Below are 16,748 nucleotides of genomic sequence, written 5' to 3' on the forward strand. Positions count from 1 at the left end.
TACTATTATAAGGGTAGGAAACCATCTAACTGAAATAATTTGGGCTAACTTTCCCTTCAACATTGTGTTTTTGCTCCACAATGAGGGTTGTTATTATACCAATGCTGTACTGTATAGGGTTGATGTAGCATTGTCCACACACTTGCCTTGACTGAATTGCAGTTTTTATTGTGAGAGCTCTGGTGAGAGAGATTTCCAATGTTTATTACAAACTTTAAAAGAAAATTCTGGCGATATCAATATAATTTCTTCCCTTGTTTTTTTTGTCCCCATGTAGTCTTTGTTTGGCCAGATATGTGATGTACCATGCCTCCAAGAGGGCAGGCTTCCTCTCCTCCTCATTCATCTCTACCAACTTCATCACATCCGAGTGTCCTACTCACTGGATATTCAGGAACACTGCCTTTCCCTGGCAACTCAACACTAACTTTACACTAAAAAACAAATAGATAATTATACTGTTCCTAATAAAGAAATGATCAGCAGCAGTAAAGGACTGTGAAACCTGAAATACATTGAAATGTTTATTTAAGATTTTTTTTCTCTAACAAAAACGTCTCAGTATAATTTTACATACAATATTTTCTGCTTCGACACAACATGACAAAGTTGTTCACTGGAACACATCATTGAAAGAACAACTACTCAGTTCCACAAATAAAGATATTTTCTCATTGACAGCAGCATAGTGATATCAAAGACATAACTAACCCAAGATAGAACAGAGCCTGTAGTTTCCAATGGGAGCAAATTAATCATAGTGGGCAGGATAAGCAAGGAGGTGGGCAGAGCCAAGACCAAGCTAGTGAGATCCTATTGGCACGTTCTAGCATTTATTTGCATATTTCTGTTAAGGAATGCCTATTCTAAAGTGTGGGTGTGCAATAATAACTCAATTCACCCTTTCACTCCTAAACAACAACTTTTTTCAAACTTTGGCAAAGGGTAAAGTCTACAAAATGCAGTCCTCTCAGTTGGTTACAGATTGTAGTTTTAGAAACAGAAAACTGTATGGAGATAAAATGTTTGGCCAATCGTTGAGAAAATTGGCAGAATGTCGGCCAAAATCCTTCTTCTCCCACTGCAGGCCACTGGGTTTCCTCTTATCACCATATTTGGTAATGAGTGGAAACATAAACCGGATTTTTTGCATTTATACATCCGGTCCATTCAAATCTGAATTCCTCAGAACTCGATATGGCCTCGGGTTTATGTTTTGATTTCCAGAATACGTAATACTCTACGTTTATTTGGTCTTGCCATGCGTCATGTACAATATACATGTACAGTACCAGTGCATTTTTTATCCAGTCACTTGAATTACAAACCTGAAGCTGGAGTAAAGCTTTAAAATAAGAGTCACTCCCGACAACACTTCTCCCCTCAGAGCATCATCTCCTCAAAAGAACAGGTCCTCTGTGAAAAACAGTGACTTGAAATGGTGTGGACCATTTCACTGCCCCATGGGCCGCGACATAACATGAGGTTATGGAAGTGTCTCTGTGCATCACACAGTTGTCTCATGTTCCATAACAGGTGTGGGAAGAAAGTATTGCCTCTCCTCCTCTTCTTCTTCTGTGTAGACGGCCTGAACATTACTTTCCTTGTGTTGTGCAGGTGGACATTCCTGGATGATTGGCTACTCGTACAAAAACACACTATAAACAACTCACCAAGAGTTAATTCACCTTGAGATAAGATAATGGGTAATGTTAAGTACCCTTGATACAATAGCACATAGTGCCTTCAGAAAGTATTCATACCCCCTGAATTCAAAATAGATTAAATATGTTTTTTTTTCTCACCCATCTACACACAATACCCCATAATGAAAAAGTGAAAACATGTTTTTAGAAATGTTTTCTAACTTATTGAAAATGAAATACTGAAATATTCAATTTACATAAGTATTCACACCCGAGTCAATACTGTAACAATAAAATGTGTAAAAAGTAAAGGGGTGTGAATACTTTCTGAAGGCACTGTAGCTTTGTTGAAATGTCTCTCACACAGACCCAAAACAATAGGACTTGAGTGTTGCTAGCCATAATGACAAAATAATATAACATATTTTAACTGAAGCCAGAGTTCAATCATTGAAGAAGGTGGGTTTTCCACAACAGACTTTTAAACGTTTGTGTCTGCTCTACACACTTGCTGAAAGTGCAGTGTGGAAATCTTATTATCTTGAATGCATAGCCCCCTCTGCTATAAATGCATCAGGGGAACCTTCGGCAGCATTCCACAAGGTTTGCTCCCTAATAGAAACGTCATGAATGGAACTGACGTGATTCCTTATTCTACATGTCAGACAAACATAACATATTTCTATCTGAACGTTCCATTATGTTGTGCCTGCTAAATGCAGCCCTGGGGACCAGACCTTGTCCAATAATTAATAAATACTTGTTTTTGTTGCAAAACGTTTTGTTGCTTTTTGATGTGGTTTCCACGAATGAACACAATCCTGAACTGTGAGTGTGATGAGCCCATGTGCTCTGTTGACTTACCCTGTGCCCCAGTGGGGTGGCGCAGCACAGATTTTGTTTGAGGTTATCTGGTACGAAGAACAGCATGTTGCCCAACAGAGGATACAGAGTGCCTGGGGTCACATCCTCCTCTTTCATTGGTCCTAAAATTAAAAGATATAAATCCAACCAATTAGATGAACTTAATTCAGAATCTGTTGTGAAAATTTTGGGTCTAATTTACCTGACAGAGATTAAGTGTAGTCCCAGAGTAAAAGGCATGCACAATGAAAAATCTCAATCTCCATTGCATGCTTTTTAGTCCAGGAGTAGGTTTAATATGTGTCTGGAAAACCAGCCCTGAGTGCATCTTCTATGGTAATGATCAAGAGCTCTCCCCTACCTGTGAGAAAGCTAACGATCAACCCTGTGATCACCACAGTGAAAGAGCTGAGAGCACTGTACCACATGAAGGATAAGGAGTAGAATCTCTGCAGACCCATTGGTTGGCTAAAGAACAGTTGAAAGACACAGTTAATATAAAATCACAAAATGTACTACAAATTTGCATCTACAGTGCCTTCAGAAAGTATTCATAACCCTTGACTTATTCCACATTTTGTTTTGTTTCTATGCTTGAAAATATGGAGAGTGGTCCTCAGTAATGTGTTGTATTGGATTTGATCTAAACATAACACTTTGTTTTCAGGACAAAAAGTTAATTGCTTTGCCACATTTTTTGCAGTGTTACTTTAGTGCCTTATTGCAAACAGGATGCGTGTTTTATTCTGTCCAGGCGTGCTTTTCACTCTTGTCAATTAGGTTAGTATTGTGAGTAACTACAATGAAGCTGATCCATCCTCAGTTGTTTTCTCCTATCATCACAGCCATTAAACTCTGTTACTGTTTTAAAGTCACCGTTGGCCTCATGGTGAAATCCCTGAGAGGTTCCTTTCCTCTCTAGCAACTGAGTTAGGAAGGACGCCTGTATCTTTGTAGTGACTGGGTGTATTGACACATCATCCAAAGTTTTAATTAATAACTTCACCATGTTCAAAGGGATATTCAATGTCTGCTTTTTTGTATTTTTACTCATCTACCAATAGGTACCCTTCTTTGCGAAGTATTGGAAAACCTCCCTGGTCTTTGTGATTGAATCTGTGTTTGAAATTCACTGCCCGACTCAAGGACCTTACATTCATTCATTCAAAATCATGTTAATTAAGGATCGGACCCTTTTTTTTGTGTGCCTAAAATGACATACCCAAATCTAACTGCCTGTAGCTCAGGACCTGAAGGAAGGATATGCATATTCTTGATACCATTTGAAAGGAAACACTTTGCAGTTTGTGGAATTGTTAAAATAATATAGGAGAATATAATACATTAGATCTGGTATAAGATAATACAAAGAAAAAACATGCTTTTTTTGTACCATCATTGTTGAAATGCATGAGAAAGGCCAATATATGACTTACGAATCTAGGCGCAATTTAGATTTTGGCCACTAGATGGCAGCAGTATATGTTTAAAGTTTTAGACTGATCCAATGAACCATTGAATTTCTGTTCAAAATGTTGTTTCAAGACTGCCCAAATGTGCCTAATTGGTTTATTAATAACTGCCTAGTTCATAACTGTGCACTCTCCTCAAACAATAGCATGTATTATTTCACTGTAATAGCTACTGTAAATTGGACAGTGCAATTAGATGAACAAAAATGTAAGCTTTCTGCCAATATCAGAAATGTCTATGTCCTGGGAAATTTTCTTGTTACTTACAACCTCATGCTAATCGCATTAGCCTACATTAGCTCAACCGTCCCGCGGGAGACCAACCGATCCTGTAGCGGTTAAACACTTATTGCACACTTAAGTGACTTGTTAAGAGCACATTTCTACTCCTGAACTTATTTAGGCTTTCCATAACAAAGGGGTTGAATACTTGACTCTAAACATTTCAGCTTTTAATTTTTTATTCATTTGCAAAAATTTCTTAAAACATAATTCCATTTTGACATTATGGGGTATTGTTTAGGCCAGTGACAAAAAAAAATAATAAACATTTAAAATCTATGAGCAAACTAAATAGAATACTTTCAGATTATCTGATTATTAGTTGTTGTTTTCCTCTTATGACAGGTACATTTTATTTGTATAGAGCTTGTCATGATACACTCAGACTCTTACCTGGATGTACTAGTAGGCACAGCAGTAATATTGAGTGCAGTCCCTATGGCTGTGGTGATGTTTCCTGAGAGTTGTACAGCAGTGCAGTTGAAATGAGACACAGCAGCAGGACCACCAGAGGTACGGGTTACGATGCTCCCGATGCCCACCCAGAAGGCCATCGCCAGGCCTGACCCCAAACCCGCCAGGGCACCCTGGAGAAACACAGTACATCAGTCAATCAAATGTATTGATTGAGTCTTGACCTTTTTACATCAGCAGTTGTCACAAAGTGGTTTTAGAGTAACCCGGCGTGACGCTAAGTTTGATTCCCATAGGGATCACATTCACATACTAAAAATGTATGCCCTCACTATATACATTGAGTACTTACAGTAGAGTTAGCCCAAGGAAAGAACATCCCGAGACAGAAGATGCCAAGAAGAGGACCACCAACCATTCCAAAGATTTTGAAAACAGCCTTGAATTTAAATAAATACAAAAATGTCAGAATCAGACATAATATTTGAGTTAACTAAATACAGTAAGTTATTAAAATATATCAAACGTTGTCCTTACTTGCAAAACGGAATCACTCATCAAGTGGGTTAAATAGGCCATAGCCAGGCAAATCAGTCCATATGAACATGCTAGTTCAGAAACAGAAAAAGTAAATGTCACTCTTTAATGCTGATATTATATGAGTGCTGTCTTAGAAAACATGCTGTCTTAGAAAACATCTCACAGGTAAAGTGAGGAAAGCATAATGTAGAACTTACAAATAAGTTAAAAGACACACTGTCAACAGTGAGCAGGGTCCTGTTCAGAAACAACCCCTAGTCCCTACCCCATAGGCACTTGATCAGATCTACTGTAGATGAAGTGGCTGGGTCCTTGGGGATAAGGTATAGGGGTTGTTTCTGGACAGGGCCCAGGAGATCTCAACGTACCCAGTCCCTTGGAGAGCAGGGTGGCCCTGGCCTCTGTCATGGATGAGCAGTGTGGTTTGATCAGGTCTTCCAAGGTCACTGTGGCCAGAGAGTTAAAGGCTGACGAGATGGTGCTGTGGAGACAAATATGAAACTAAGTGTCAACACCAAAGCACTCTTCTGATCCTATGCTTCTGCTTGTTCTGGATGTCTAGGCTGGGTTAATGTAAAGCCCTTCGTGACAAAGGGTGTTAAAAATATTGATTGACATACCTGAGAGCTGCACTAAATAAGCAAGCTATAAACAGTCCAGACAGACCAGGTAGATCCTGCAGCATGTCCATAACAAAGTATAACACCATCTGTGGATAGAGAACACATAATGCTTGGTGTACTGTAGGTAAGAGTGTGGCACTAGCTACACCAGGTTTGTGGGTTCAATTCTCACTGGAGAGCACAGACAAAAAATGTATGCACTCACTGTACTGTAGGTAATTTTGAATAAAAACATCTGCTGACTGCTAAATTGCATATTACTTAATCCACAAGCTATAATACTCTAATGATGCACTCTGAAAGACCAAAATAATAACACTCACACACTTCTACTGACCTCATTTTTTGATAAGTTGCCTATTTTGTGAAATTGGTCCTCCCCACAGTAACGCGCGAACATGACCAGCCCCATGACACAGCTCAGAGCAAGAGCTACCTGTAGAGAGGGAAACACCATGTAGCAAGACCTGCAGAATCACAATGCGTTAAAATAGGTCAGTATCGATACCATTACCATGGTATTACCACATGATTCCATGTGTATGCACTGTAATGTGGTGTTGTGTATGGAGTGTGGAACATGCAGTCTTACATGATGGCTTCCCTCTCGGTCTTGGAGCTGAGGTATCTCTGGACCTGGGCCTGGTTCACCCCATACAGAGACAGCATCAGGAAAACCCCTCCCACCCCCAGGGTCCAGAATGTGTACCTCTCCGTAGGGTCAGGATTCAGGCTGTAGAACAGACATGACAAGAGAGGGAACATAGAATTGGAATATTAGAACTGGAACTTTGGAATTGGAACATGGAATTTAAGATGTCCTTAAAATCAAACTTTAAACAGGATTGCCAGTCATCGCTCGAATACATGAAGATAGTAACCAGTCCACTCACTCTATGCCAGAGATACGGTTCCCCTCCCAGACCTTCCTCCAGACCTCTGCTAACCCTCCAGTCTGCTGGACCCCCACCACGATGACCGCCAGCTGGCCAGCAAACATCACTATGGTCTGGAAGACATCTGTCCAGATCACTGCCTTCAGGCCTCCCTGTCAGGACCAGGTACAACACAGAGGCACAGAGCCTATTATCGTATAGGCTTCAAGCTTATAATGGCTGATGTTACATCTAAAGATATAGAGAAAAAAGGACACTTTGCAATGACATTTCATAATATCAACGTTAAAGAAAAAGATTTTCATGAGTACATTTTATTTGTACTTTAGATTATGTAATATTTCCAGTTTATTTACCATTGTGTAATAACAGCTTATTTACAAACTCTGAAAATGACAAAGAACAACTTACCAGAGTAGTATACAGTGTACACACCAGTCCAGTTGCCAGTACTGCTCCCCATAGATCAAAGCCAGTAACTATAGGGAAGCATGGAACCAAATTAAGCAACCTTTACTCATTCATAATGTGCATTTTGCAGTTCTAGATAACCTACTCATGGCACAAAACACAGTAACATGTCCGGTTTCCCAGACACAGATTAAGCCTAGTCCTGGAATAAAAAATAAAAAAACTCTTAAATTGAAAATGTCCCTTGATGCATTTAAGTCCTGGACTAAAAAGCTCTTTCAACTGAGAATGTCCCTTGTTGCATTTAAGTCCTGGAATACAAAGCTCTTTCAACTGAGAATGTCCCTTGATGCATTTAAATCCTGAACTACGCTTAATCTGTTTCTTGGAGACAGCCATAACCCGCCATTAAAGTGTTAAAACTTATCACGGTCTTTAAATCCTAAAACCAACGCCTAAATTACTGACCTGCATTGAGTGCTAGGGCCGGAGTGTACACACAAACACCCATATAGATGACCTGCAAGAGATAGCAGTAGTCATATCAGCGGAAAAACTGGTCATCTACAACATTCATAAGTTCTTTCTTTTACTTGTTTTTGTCTTTATTATTGCATCTGGTATGTATGGACCTTACTGTCTGAAAGATGAAGGTAAGTGTTCCACAGATACGCACTGGTTTGCTAAAGCGCAGTTCCAGATACTGAAAAGAAAAAATACTATCACTAAGTGATATACACATCAGTATATTCAGAATGTATTTATTCATTATTTATTTCCCTACCAGAAACCAAAACTATGTAAACTCCTTAGCAGGGTTTAAAAGCTAGGCCTATAAATTTCAACTGGTATTAGCCTACATATTTTAATTCCAAAGATTTCTCTCCATCTTAAGCTAAGTTTGCAAAGAGCCTACAGTACGTACCTGGTAAGCGCTGGTAAGATGCAGCCTGTAGAACACAGGAACGAAAACATGTGCTGGAATAAATAGGCCCAAGATGTACGCACAGCCTATGAACCAGTACTGAGTGCCATGGGTATAGATCTCTGCCGGCACACCCACTATAGCCACCGCTGACTGAAATGTAGCGATAAGTGACAGGGATACAGGAAGGCAGCTCATGCCCCGGTCCGCTAGCAAGAACTCCTGAGTGGTGCGCTGTCGACCCCCTGACAGGGCGTAATACAGCCCTATGCCCATGGATGCCACCAGCAAGAGGGCAAATATGACATAGTCGATAGTGGTGAAGTGCATTTTTTCCAAAGGATCCATCTTGGAGCCAGTGATCAGGATATGGCTACTGTAGCTGAATGGGATGGAGATGGATGTGGAGGGGACTCCAAGTAGGACGGCTCAGCGGCGTAAGGGGAGAGTCCTTGCCCACACCCATCCGTAAGGAGATCCCAACAGCCTTGCACAGATTTCAGATACACTGTAATAAAATATAGGGGGAAACATGTTGATTAACTCGGAATGCCGCCTTTATTGGTAACTACCTACCTAACTACTCCCTCAAGAAAATAGAACTTAGATTGAGTATGATGAATTAGGTCTACGTTATTGTTTGCCACAATAAATCTATATGAAAGCACACAGTCATTTCAAGAAGCTTTCACATACCTCTCCTTCAGTCCAAGACATCCGTCTGGAAAAGACAATTTGACGAGCAGGATAAATTGCCTCCACAAGCTTTCAGATCCCCATCTTTATGAAGGGCAAGTCAAAAGAGATTTTCCATTACTGCCATTGCATTGCAGTTGTCAGCTTAACTGCATTTCTAAACAATTCAACTTTTAAAACGCTATTTGGAGAACAACAAACAAGCGATCCCAGCCATTATCACCTTGACTGCCATAGGTTAATTCACCTCAGTTGAACTACAAACACATAGCCTATTAGCTATACAGCTGTAATGTTATAGCCTTGAAACGGCAGAAATTTTTAGAGCTGTATTGTTTGCATTTTAATGTAGGCCTATAAAAAGATGGACCATGTGGAGATTTTCATATTAATATATATATGCCATTTAGCAGACGCTTTTATCCAAAGTGACTTACAGTCATGCATGCATACATTTTACGTATGGGTGACCGAGGGAATTGATTGCATTTTAATGTAGACCTATAAGGAAGATGGGCCATGTGGAGATATTTAAGTTCTTTGTTTAACCCGGTTTCTCAGGGGACCACACATGTGGCCCCGGCACCAAGTTAAGGAATCACTGTACTAAACTGTCTTCTCTGCATACATTGCTGCCTCAACCTCACCAATGAGCACCACATGCCCACATCACTGTCTGCCTCAGTAGCCTACTTTCTGTAAAGTAAAGTTATGAGAATTTAGCGTCATTTTTGCTCCTGCTGAGGCATACTTCATCCTTCTAACGGATTAAGTAATACTAGCCAAAGCCCTTCAACGTTACTGCAATAGAAATATCTACTGGCAGCTAGCCACTGGACTGACCTACAGGGGTGAAGGTAGATTTAATTTCTGCCCGGTATGCTCATTTTCATGCGGTAATGATAAATAATAGTGTAATTGCCTACATTTTTATTTACATTCTGTTTTGTGATAGGTTCGTGTATTATTGGTACGGCGTACCCCAACTATGTATTTGACTGTGGTGCCGTACCAGAGTACATTCACCCCTGCGTAACCTGTATATAAGCGACTATTTACCAGTTGTGTACTCATTCTCCGAGAACCGGATATTGTTTGTTTTTGGATATCTGTTGACACGACCGCTGTCGCGGGGCGGTTTTAAAAATGCCTCGTCCAGCATCTAGCAAAACACACTTTCAGCAGCGTCTCTTGTTGCCTACTTCACCGACTGAGAGATGGGGTAGTTCGTTTCACGTCTCAGGCCCTGCCTCGGCCTGCGCTGTTAGAGCAGTGGTTCCCAACCCTTTTCGGTTCGTGTAAAACCAGCTGAGTTTTGCTATGCCTGGAGTACCGTCTTCGTGTGCATTTTACCAGTAGTCCTATGGTCTCACGAGTCTTCTCAGGTACCCCGTTGATAGGCCAAGTGCTCAGAGGGGTGCTAGTACCCCTGGTTGGGAAACAATGTGCTAGAGGGCAATATTGTGCAACTGCAGCCTGCAATTTGGGGCGTTCCTGCATGTCGGCATTCCCCAAATCTTCATGCTTGTGACACTTAAATGTGGGTCAAAAGGGAAATAAACCTGCCCTCAACGTCGTTACCTGAAATACGGAAAACAGTGCGCGACAGGCAGGGGCGAAGGACAAGGTCTACCGGTGTCGCCACCGCTTACCGCTACCAGAGCAGATGGGAGGCTGGGGAGACCGCATACTAGCTTGCTAGTTAGCTAGCACACGGTGTCGCCCACGCCTCCGGTCGGCTGTGTACCGGAGAAAACCGTGTAACAGGCGGGTGCGAATGTCGCTCCTGCTTCCCGCTAGCACAGCAGACGGGAGGCTGGGGCGACACTGTGTGTTAGCTAACAAGTTGCTAGTTAGTTAGCACACAGTGTCGCCCCCACCTGCATTGTACCGGACTAGCTAGCAGTGTCCTTCACTCCCACCTGCCCTTGCTGTCGTTAACAGAAATGCGGGGACGAAGGACACTGTACAGCTAGCTTGTTACCGCTGTCGCCCCCGCCGTTCTACTGCCATCCAACGTTATTGTGCATTAACGCCACCTACTGTACTGGAGCGCCCCCGCCTGTCACCGTTCTTCTATGGCGTAATGGCGTTCGCAACAATTGGATCTAGATAATAAGGATCCGAAATAATGTGGGTAAAAATAAAGATATCATACCATCTATCAAAAAAGAAATTGACTAAACAAAATCAACCTGCTTTTCTGTAAATAAAAAAAAAAAAATCTAAATCAGGTCTCTGAAGACTCCTGTGAGGTGGGACATATCTTAGCTACAATAGTCCTTGCCGTGAACTCTTGGAGCCACAAACTTCTCGGCTGCAGATATGATGTTCAGCTTCTTGGACACTTGTGCTCTACAGTTAAAGCACTGTGCTATACACATGCGCAGTTCGGCGCGAAACGGCCGTTTGCCCCGATGACGTGTCTCTGCGCATGAGTTTAGCTAGCCAACATCGCCATGACATCGCCGACAAGTGTGATCGGGATTTAGCCCATCTTCATATTGTAGTCTTTGGTGTGAATGTGCCGCTAACAAGGCACATGTATCGGGGACGCAGACGAACATAACGAACAAAAATCACTGTTTATGACTCCAATCGTTCGCAGAGTCAGGCGCGATTAGAAATCGGCCAGATCAAGAATATAAGCGTTCTGAGGTTTGTTTAATCAATACTCGGAGCAATATTTATGTTGACCTGTAATTTATTTTCTTTGTGTACAAAATACATTTATTTGTAGCTAATTATTAGAAATGACCGAGGTCCGGACCGGTATCCTCATACGTATTTACGGCCACGTACCATTGACTGTACATCTTACCTGTATAAAATGACAGTCACACTTCCAATCCAACACTTTTGTAAATCTATGTCCTGTCATCATGCATCGCGACAAGGTTGTATGCGTTGAAAACGTGGTTTACTTTGGACCAGGCATCATCTCCAAATATGATGATAATTGTCCCATAGGTAATAAGCGAAAATCAAAAGCCTCTCACAAGTTCAGAAATTCAAACTTTTTCTGAAGTTATCTAGAGATGGTTATCTGCAAAACGACAAATGGGGATGACTCATCCACGTCTCCGTTGTTCAAGAATGTCACGTTTTGGTTTGTTAACGAACACCTAGAATATGATAAATTAGCATCTAAAAGGTACACCATAACTCTTCACTTTTATCATTTAAATGTACCTCTTTGATCATAAGATTGTTTTAGTTCTTCATTGAAAGCAATCCTTTGTAAACATTTCTTGTGCATGATGATTATAGCGCTTTTCTCTTGCAACTACTCACGCCGAGAAGGTGGGCTGGGTCATCACAGTAGACAATGGACTTGATCGGACAGCTCAGAGCTTCTGCTCTTTTCTGTCCATAGAAACAAATGGATTGGTGAAAGTTGCAGGGCAGGCCAGGAGCAAGGAAGGAGGTTGTGGTCAAGCAAGGCATCCCCCGAGGCTAAATGCCCTAAGGTTTTTATCAGAACAGGCGTAGATTAGTTTCAATTTTTTTCCTTTCCCGACATGAGTTTGTTGTGTTTAAAAAAAAAAAATCTGCTTTATTAAAATTATAGCTCACAACTCTGCAAGGGGAGGGGGTTGGGGGCGTTAAGGCGTGCATTCACATACATCTACACACTTTCATACGCACACATTTTATTATTTTTAGTTTTTATCGTTATTTTTGTATATATTTTTATACAAAAAATGTTAGGTCCGTTTCAGCATTATGGACATGGGTGTATCTGTAGTCCATTTGGCCTGTCCCACAGCTTCCTTCAGTGATGGGTTGTGAGTGGCTCTGTTGATGAACTTCTGGCCAATAATTAACTGTCTATTGTTGATTGATGTGAGTCCAGATATGCTGTTAACGTGGTGATTGCTGATGTATCTAGCACAGTGGACACTATATAATACCCATAAAACATAGCGGGAAAACCCGGTAATGGTTCCAATCATTTTTCAATTTTAGAACTACTTCATATACGGTCTGTGTTTCGTGTAGGCTTACCCTGGCGTGTCGTTTTGATAGCTATGTAATTCTCTAGGACAAATTGAGTGTTCAATATATTCTCCTCGAAAATGCTAATTAGCAACAGAGAAGACTTCAGCAAGACTACGAATTCCTGCAGGGAGCTCCTACACCTCATCTCTAATCACACTGTCAGCTACCATTCACTAGCGCGATCAGAGACGTTTGTGCTCAAACCATGAATGTGCGTCCCCTTTGTATGTCTTAGCTAGCCACTGACTACACTTTAGCTAGCTAGTTAGCAGAGCAGTAGATCAAAAAATAATTTTGTTTTACTTAGACTAGATAAGTCTTTGTACAGTATGTCGACTTTGGTGTCTAGTTCAGACCTTATGGCATTTTTCAAGGATGAGCATTAAAAAGGGGAGAAGACCACTAGAAGTCTGGCCATTTTGAGAAGTGCAGCTATAGTGAATGGCGATTACGTAACCAGTTTGGTCAGGGCCAGCATGAGGGATAAAGTTTATCCTGTGTTGGTGAGTGTAGCTATTAAGTTTGAGCATTTTAGCAATACAATATTTTCTATACATCTCAACATTCCACAATAAAAGAGCCACTTAATCAATTATAGATTACCCAGATACCAGACTTCAATGAGTGATAACTCAGTTCTGGAATGTCATTGAAAATGAATCAAAAAATCTCTTGACATTCAAAAAAATTGACTTTTAGACATCCAGCCTGTATTGTAGTTTCATTACGAGACAAATCTTCAAAAGGCACCGCATTTATTTATTCAGAGTGGTAAATGCATTCACACAGTCTTGATTTATAGAATCCTTCCCACTATATGATTGATGTCAAGTGATAAAATCCCAAGGTGTCAATTAAAAGTTTATGGAAAAACTGCATTTGTCCTCATGTGAAAATGACAGTTTATTAATATTCTTAAACTAATGTCATCAATCAAATCAAACTATTTTTATATAGCACATTTCTTACAACAAATGCATTTCGCTACACTTGCAATAACATCTAACCATGTGTATGTGACCAAAAAAAATTGATAACGAAGAGGAGGGCATCAAGGCATTCAAAATGGCTACAGGGATGGCTGTGCAGGAGTCAGGACTTTGGGTCACATGGTCTGGGATCCTGGGTGCCTCACCGGATGGTCTGATGGGCACCACAGCAGTGGTGAAGGTTAAGTGTCCATATGGTGCAAGGGACCTTACCATTGAAGAGGCAGTGAAGTTTGTTATATCCGGGAGGAGGGAGGGTCTTACAGGCTCAGTGAAGACCATCCTTACTGCCATTAGGTACCGAGATGAGATCCTCAGACCCCTTGTGAGACCATATGCTGGTACGGTTGGCCCTGGGTTCCTCCTAATGCAAGACAATGCTAGACCTCATGTGGCTGGAGTGTGTCAGCAGTTCCTGCAAGAGGAAGGCATTGATGCTATGGACCGCCCGTTCCCCAGACCTGAATCCAATTGAGCACATCTGGGACATCATGTCTCGCTCCATCCACCAACGCCACGTTGCACCACAGACTGTCCAGGAGTTGGCGGATGCTTTAGTCCAGGTCTGGGAGGAGATCCCTCAGGAGACCATCCGCCACCTCATCAGGAGCATGCCCAGGCATTGTAGGGAGGTCATACAGGCACGTGGAGGCCACACACACTACTGAGCCTCATTTTGACTTGTTTTAAGGACATTACATCAAAGTTGGATCAGCCTGTAGTGTGTTTTTCCACTTTCATTTTGAGTGTGACTCCAAATCCAGACCTCCATGGGTTGATAAATTGGATTTCCATTGATTATTTTTGTGTGATTTTGTTGTCAGCACATTCAACTATGTAAAGAAAAAAGTATTTAATAAGATTATTTCTTTCATTCAGATCTAGGATGTGTTGTTTAAGTGTTCCCTTTATTTTTTTGTGCAGTATATGTTGTAAATAGTCTTTGCACAAGTCAGTTTCTGTTCTTACTTTTATTTGAGGGTACACTGGATCAGTGTTCTAGTCGTACCTCCTGTCAGTACCTGTTTTCAGGGAAGGCTATGGTCCCAAAAACATTCCACATAGTTCATACACAAAAATTAGGCTCCCAGAATAGGTTATATAACATACGTTTTGCTCAAAGCAGCCAACTAAAGTAATGTAGTTAACTTTATCATGGGCACATTGGGAATTTATATCTGTGATGTTCAAATTATTTCTTACCCTGTGTCTTACTTGCTGAAAGCCCCAGTCATTCCTGCCTGTTCATAAGTTAAATCACAAAGGCTGGTCTGAGTGCATCTCCTCAGTTTCATTCAGTAAAACAATTCACCTTGCATTTTATCACAGAAATGTATATATGTGATGTTTAAATTATTTCTTATCCCCTTTGTTGTGTGGAGCTTCTTTTTCTGGTAAATACAGGGCCATTTCTCTTTCCCAACGGAAAATGGCAACTGCAGACCCGAGCATTGTCACTGGGTTTCAGGTTAGCCCATCTGAAAGATCTAGAAAAAAGAAACGCACACCTATAAAGGCGAGGTGCTGGCTAGCGGAGTAGAAAACTAGAAAATAAGGGAAAGCCGCACACTCTAAGAGCTCAGATGCAAAAATGTAATAACCAACGTTTCGACAGCAAAGCTGTCTTCATCAGGGTATCATCACAAACACTGCGAGATGAGTCATTTATATAGTGTCAAGAAACACACAGGTGTTTGTAATCATGGCCAAGTGTGGCCTAATATCATTAGGTACTCAAATTACTCAAATATTTAAAAAAATGGCATACAAAGAACATACAAAAAGACAAACAAATGGATAGCATACGATCATAGCATTTGTAGTCTAAAATGTATCTAACAAACAATTACAATGGCAAAATCACAATAATCACAAGAATGGCTTCAGATCAAAGTCTATGTTGAGACCGAAGGGAGCAAGGGTCTTTAAATTAAAGATCCTGGCAGTTTGTCTTTTTGTATGTTCTTTGTATGCCATTTTTTTAAATATTTGAGTTAACCAATGATATTAGGCCACACTTGGCCATGATTACAAACACCTGTGTGTTTCTTGACACTATATAAATGACTCATATCGCAGTGTTTGTGATGATACCCTGATGAAGACAGCTTTGCTGTCGAAACGTTGGTTATTACATTTTTGCATCTGAGCTCTTAGAGTGTGCGGCTTTCCCTTATTTTCTAGCCCATCTGAAAGACCACCAAAAATAGTTACTTTTACTAGCTAGCTATGTTGATTACTAAAATGGTATATCTATATTTAAATACCATAACCCAACAACTTGACTACAGTAACAGTAAAATAGACTGGGTTTTGGTCTATCTGCACATCTAAGGTCCTACTATGTGGATGGGACATTGCTGCCGGGATGGAGGAATTATCTGGAATGCTCAACTAGATAATCAGGACAGTCTAGGGTACCATTTGCCAGAAGAGGTGAAGTATTGCGATGAGTTATGTGACTGTACTTCTGACTCAAATTCTCAAGAGGAAAGGTAAAACCTTCGGTCCTCCTCAGTGACCTCAAGGCTAACAGTGATAGGGGGATCGTCTGAAAGGAACTGATGTGCAGGGATGTACATTTCTACATTCAGGTCCTGAATCGGTGGCATGCAATGTTTGCTGTGTCAAGCTGGTTTGGCATATTGTCTACTAGTCCAGACTGAAAAGTACTAGACTCGGGCTAGCTTAATTTCCATCCCTGCTGACATGTATAACTGACTTCACAGGTCATTTGATTAGAAATGTTCATGTTTTGTATGGGAAAACATTGAGCCCATAAGTCCTTTGAGGGCTAGCTAGCCAATGTTAGCTCACAGTTCATGTAGTCACTTTTCCACATGGTGACATACTAGCTAATGTTATCCCAGCAGGGCAGGAGTATTTATCTAACGTTTAGCTACCTAGTTATGTTAGCTCATAGTTTGTGTAGTAAGGCTTTTCTCCAGAGCCCATGGACGGTAACATGCTAACTAGTCCACGAGGGCA

At 40.9% G+C, this 16,748-nt stretch overlaps 1 protein-coding gene across 3 annotated transcripts; it reads right to left on the minus strand.

Annotated features, from left to right (window-relative positions):
• Positions 1-511: 511 nt before the first annotated feature.
• On the minus strand, positions 512-11,136 carry LOC106603291 (sodium-dependent multivitamin transporter). 3 transcript variants are annotated; one of them, XM_014196772.3, is made up of 17 exons: positions 10,813-11,136; positions 8,770-8,853; positions 8,074-8,581; positions 7,786-7,851; positions 7,617-7,668; positions 7,149-7,216; positions 6,735-6,889; positions 6,434-6,574; positions 6,179-6,308; positions 5,839-5,927; positions 5,587-5,699; positions 5,216-5,286; positions 5,031-5,117; positions 4,658-4,851; positions 2,872-2,978; positions 2,511-2,632; positions 512-1,639 (listed from the first exon to the last, which is right to left on the minus strand). In XM_014196772.3, exons 3-17 carry the CDS (start codon positions 8,419-8,421, stop codon positions 1,508-1,510), a joined length of 1,875 nt encoding a protein of 624 aa, XP_014052247.1. In that variant the 5' UTR covers positions 8,422-8,581; positions 8,770-8,853; positions 10,813-11,136; the 3' UTR covers positions 512-1,507. The 3 variants fall into 3 exon arrangements, with proteins under 3 accessions (XP_014052247.1, XP_014052236.1, XP_014052273.1); XM_014196761.3 differs by having other exon boundaries at positions 9,829-11,136; XM_014196798.3 differs by having other exon boundaries at positions 10,928-11,133.
• Between the last annotated feature and the right edge of the window lie 5,612 nt (positions 11,137-16,748).

The sequence above is a fragment of the Salmo salar genome, chromosome 01, assembly GCF_965601325.2.
Source record: "Salmo salar chromosome 01, fSalSal1, whole genome shotgun sequence".
NCBI lineage: Eukaryota > Metazoa > Chordata > Actinopteri > Salmoniformes > Salmonidae > Salmo > Salmo salar.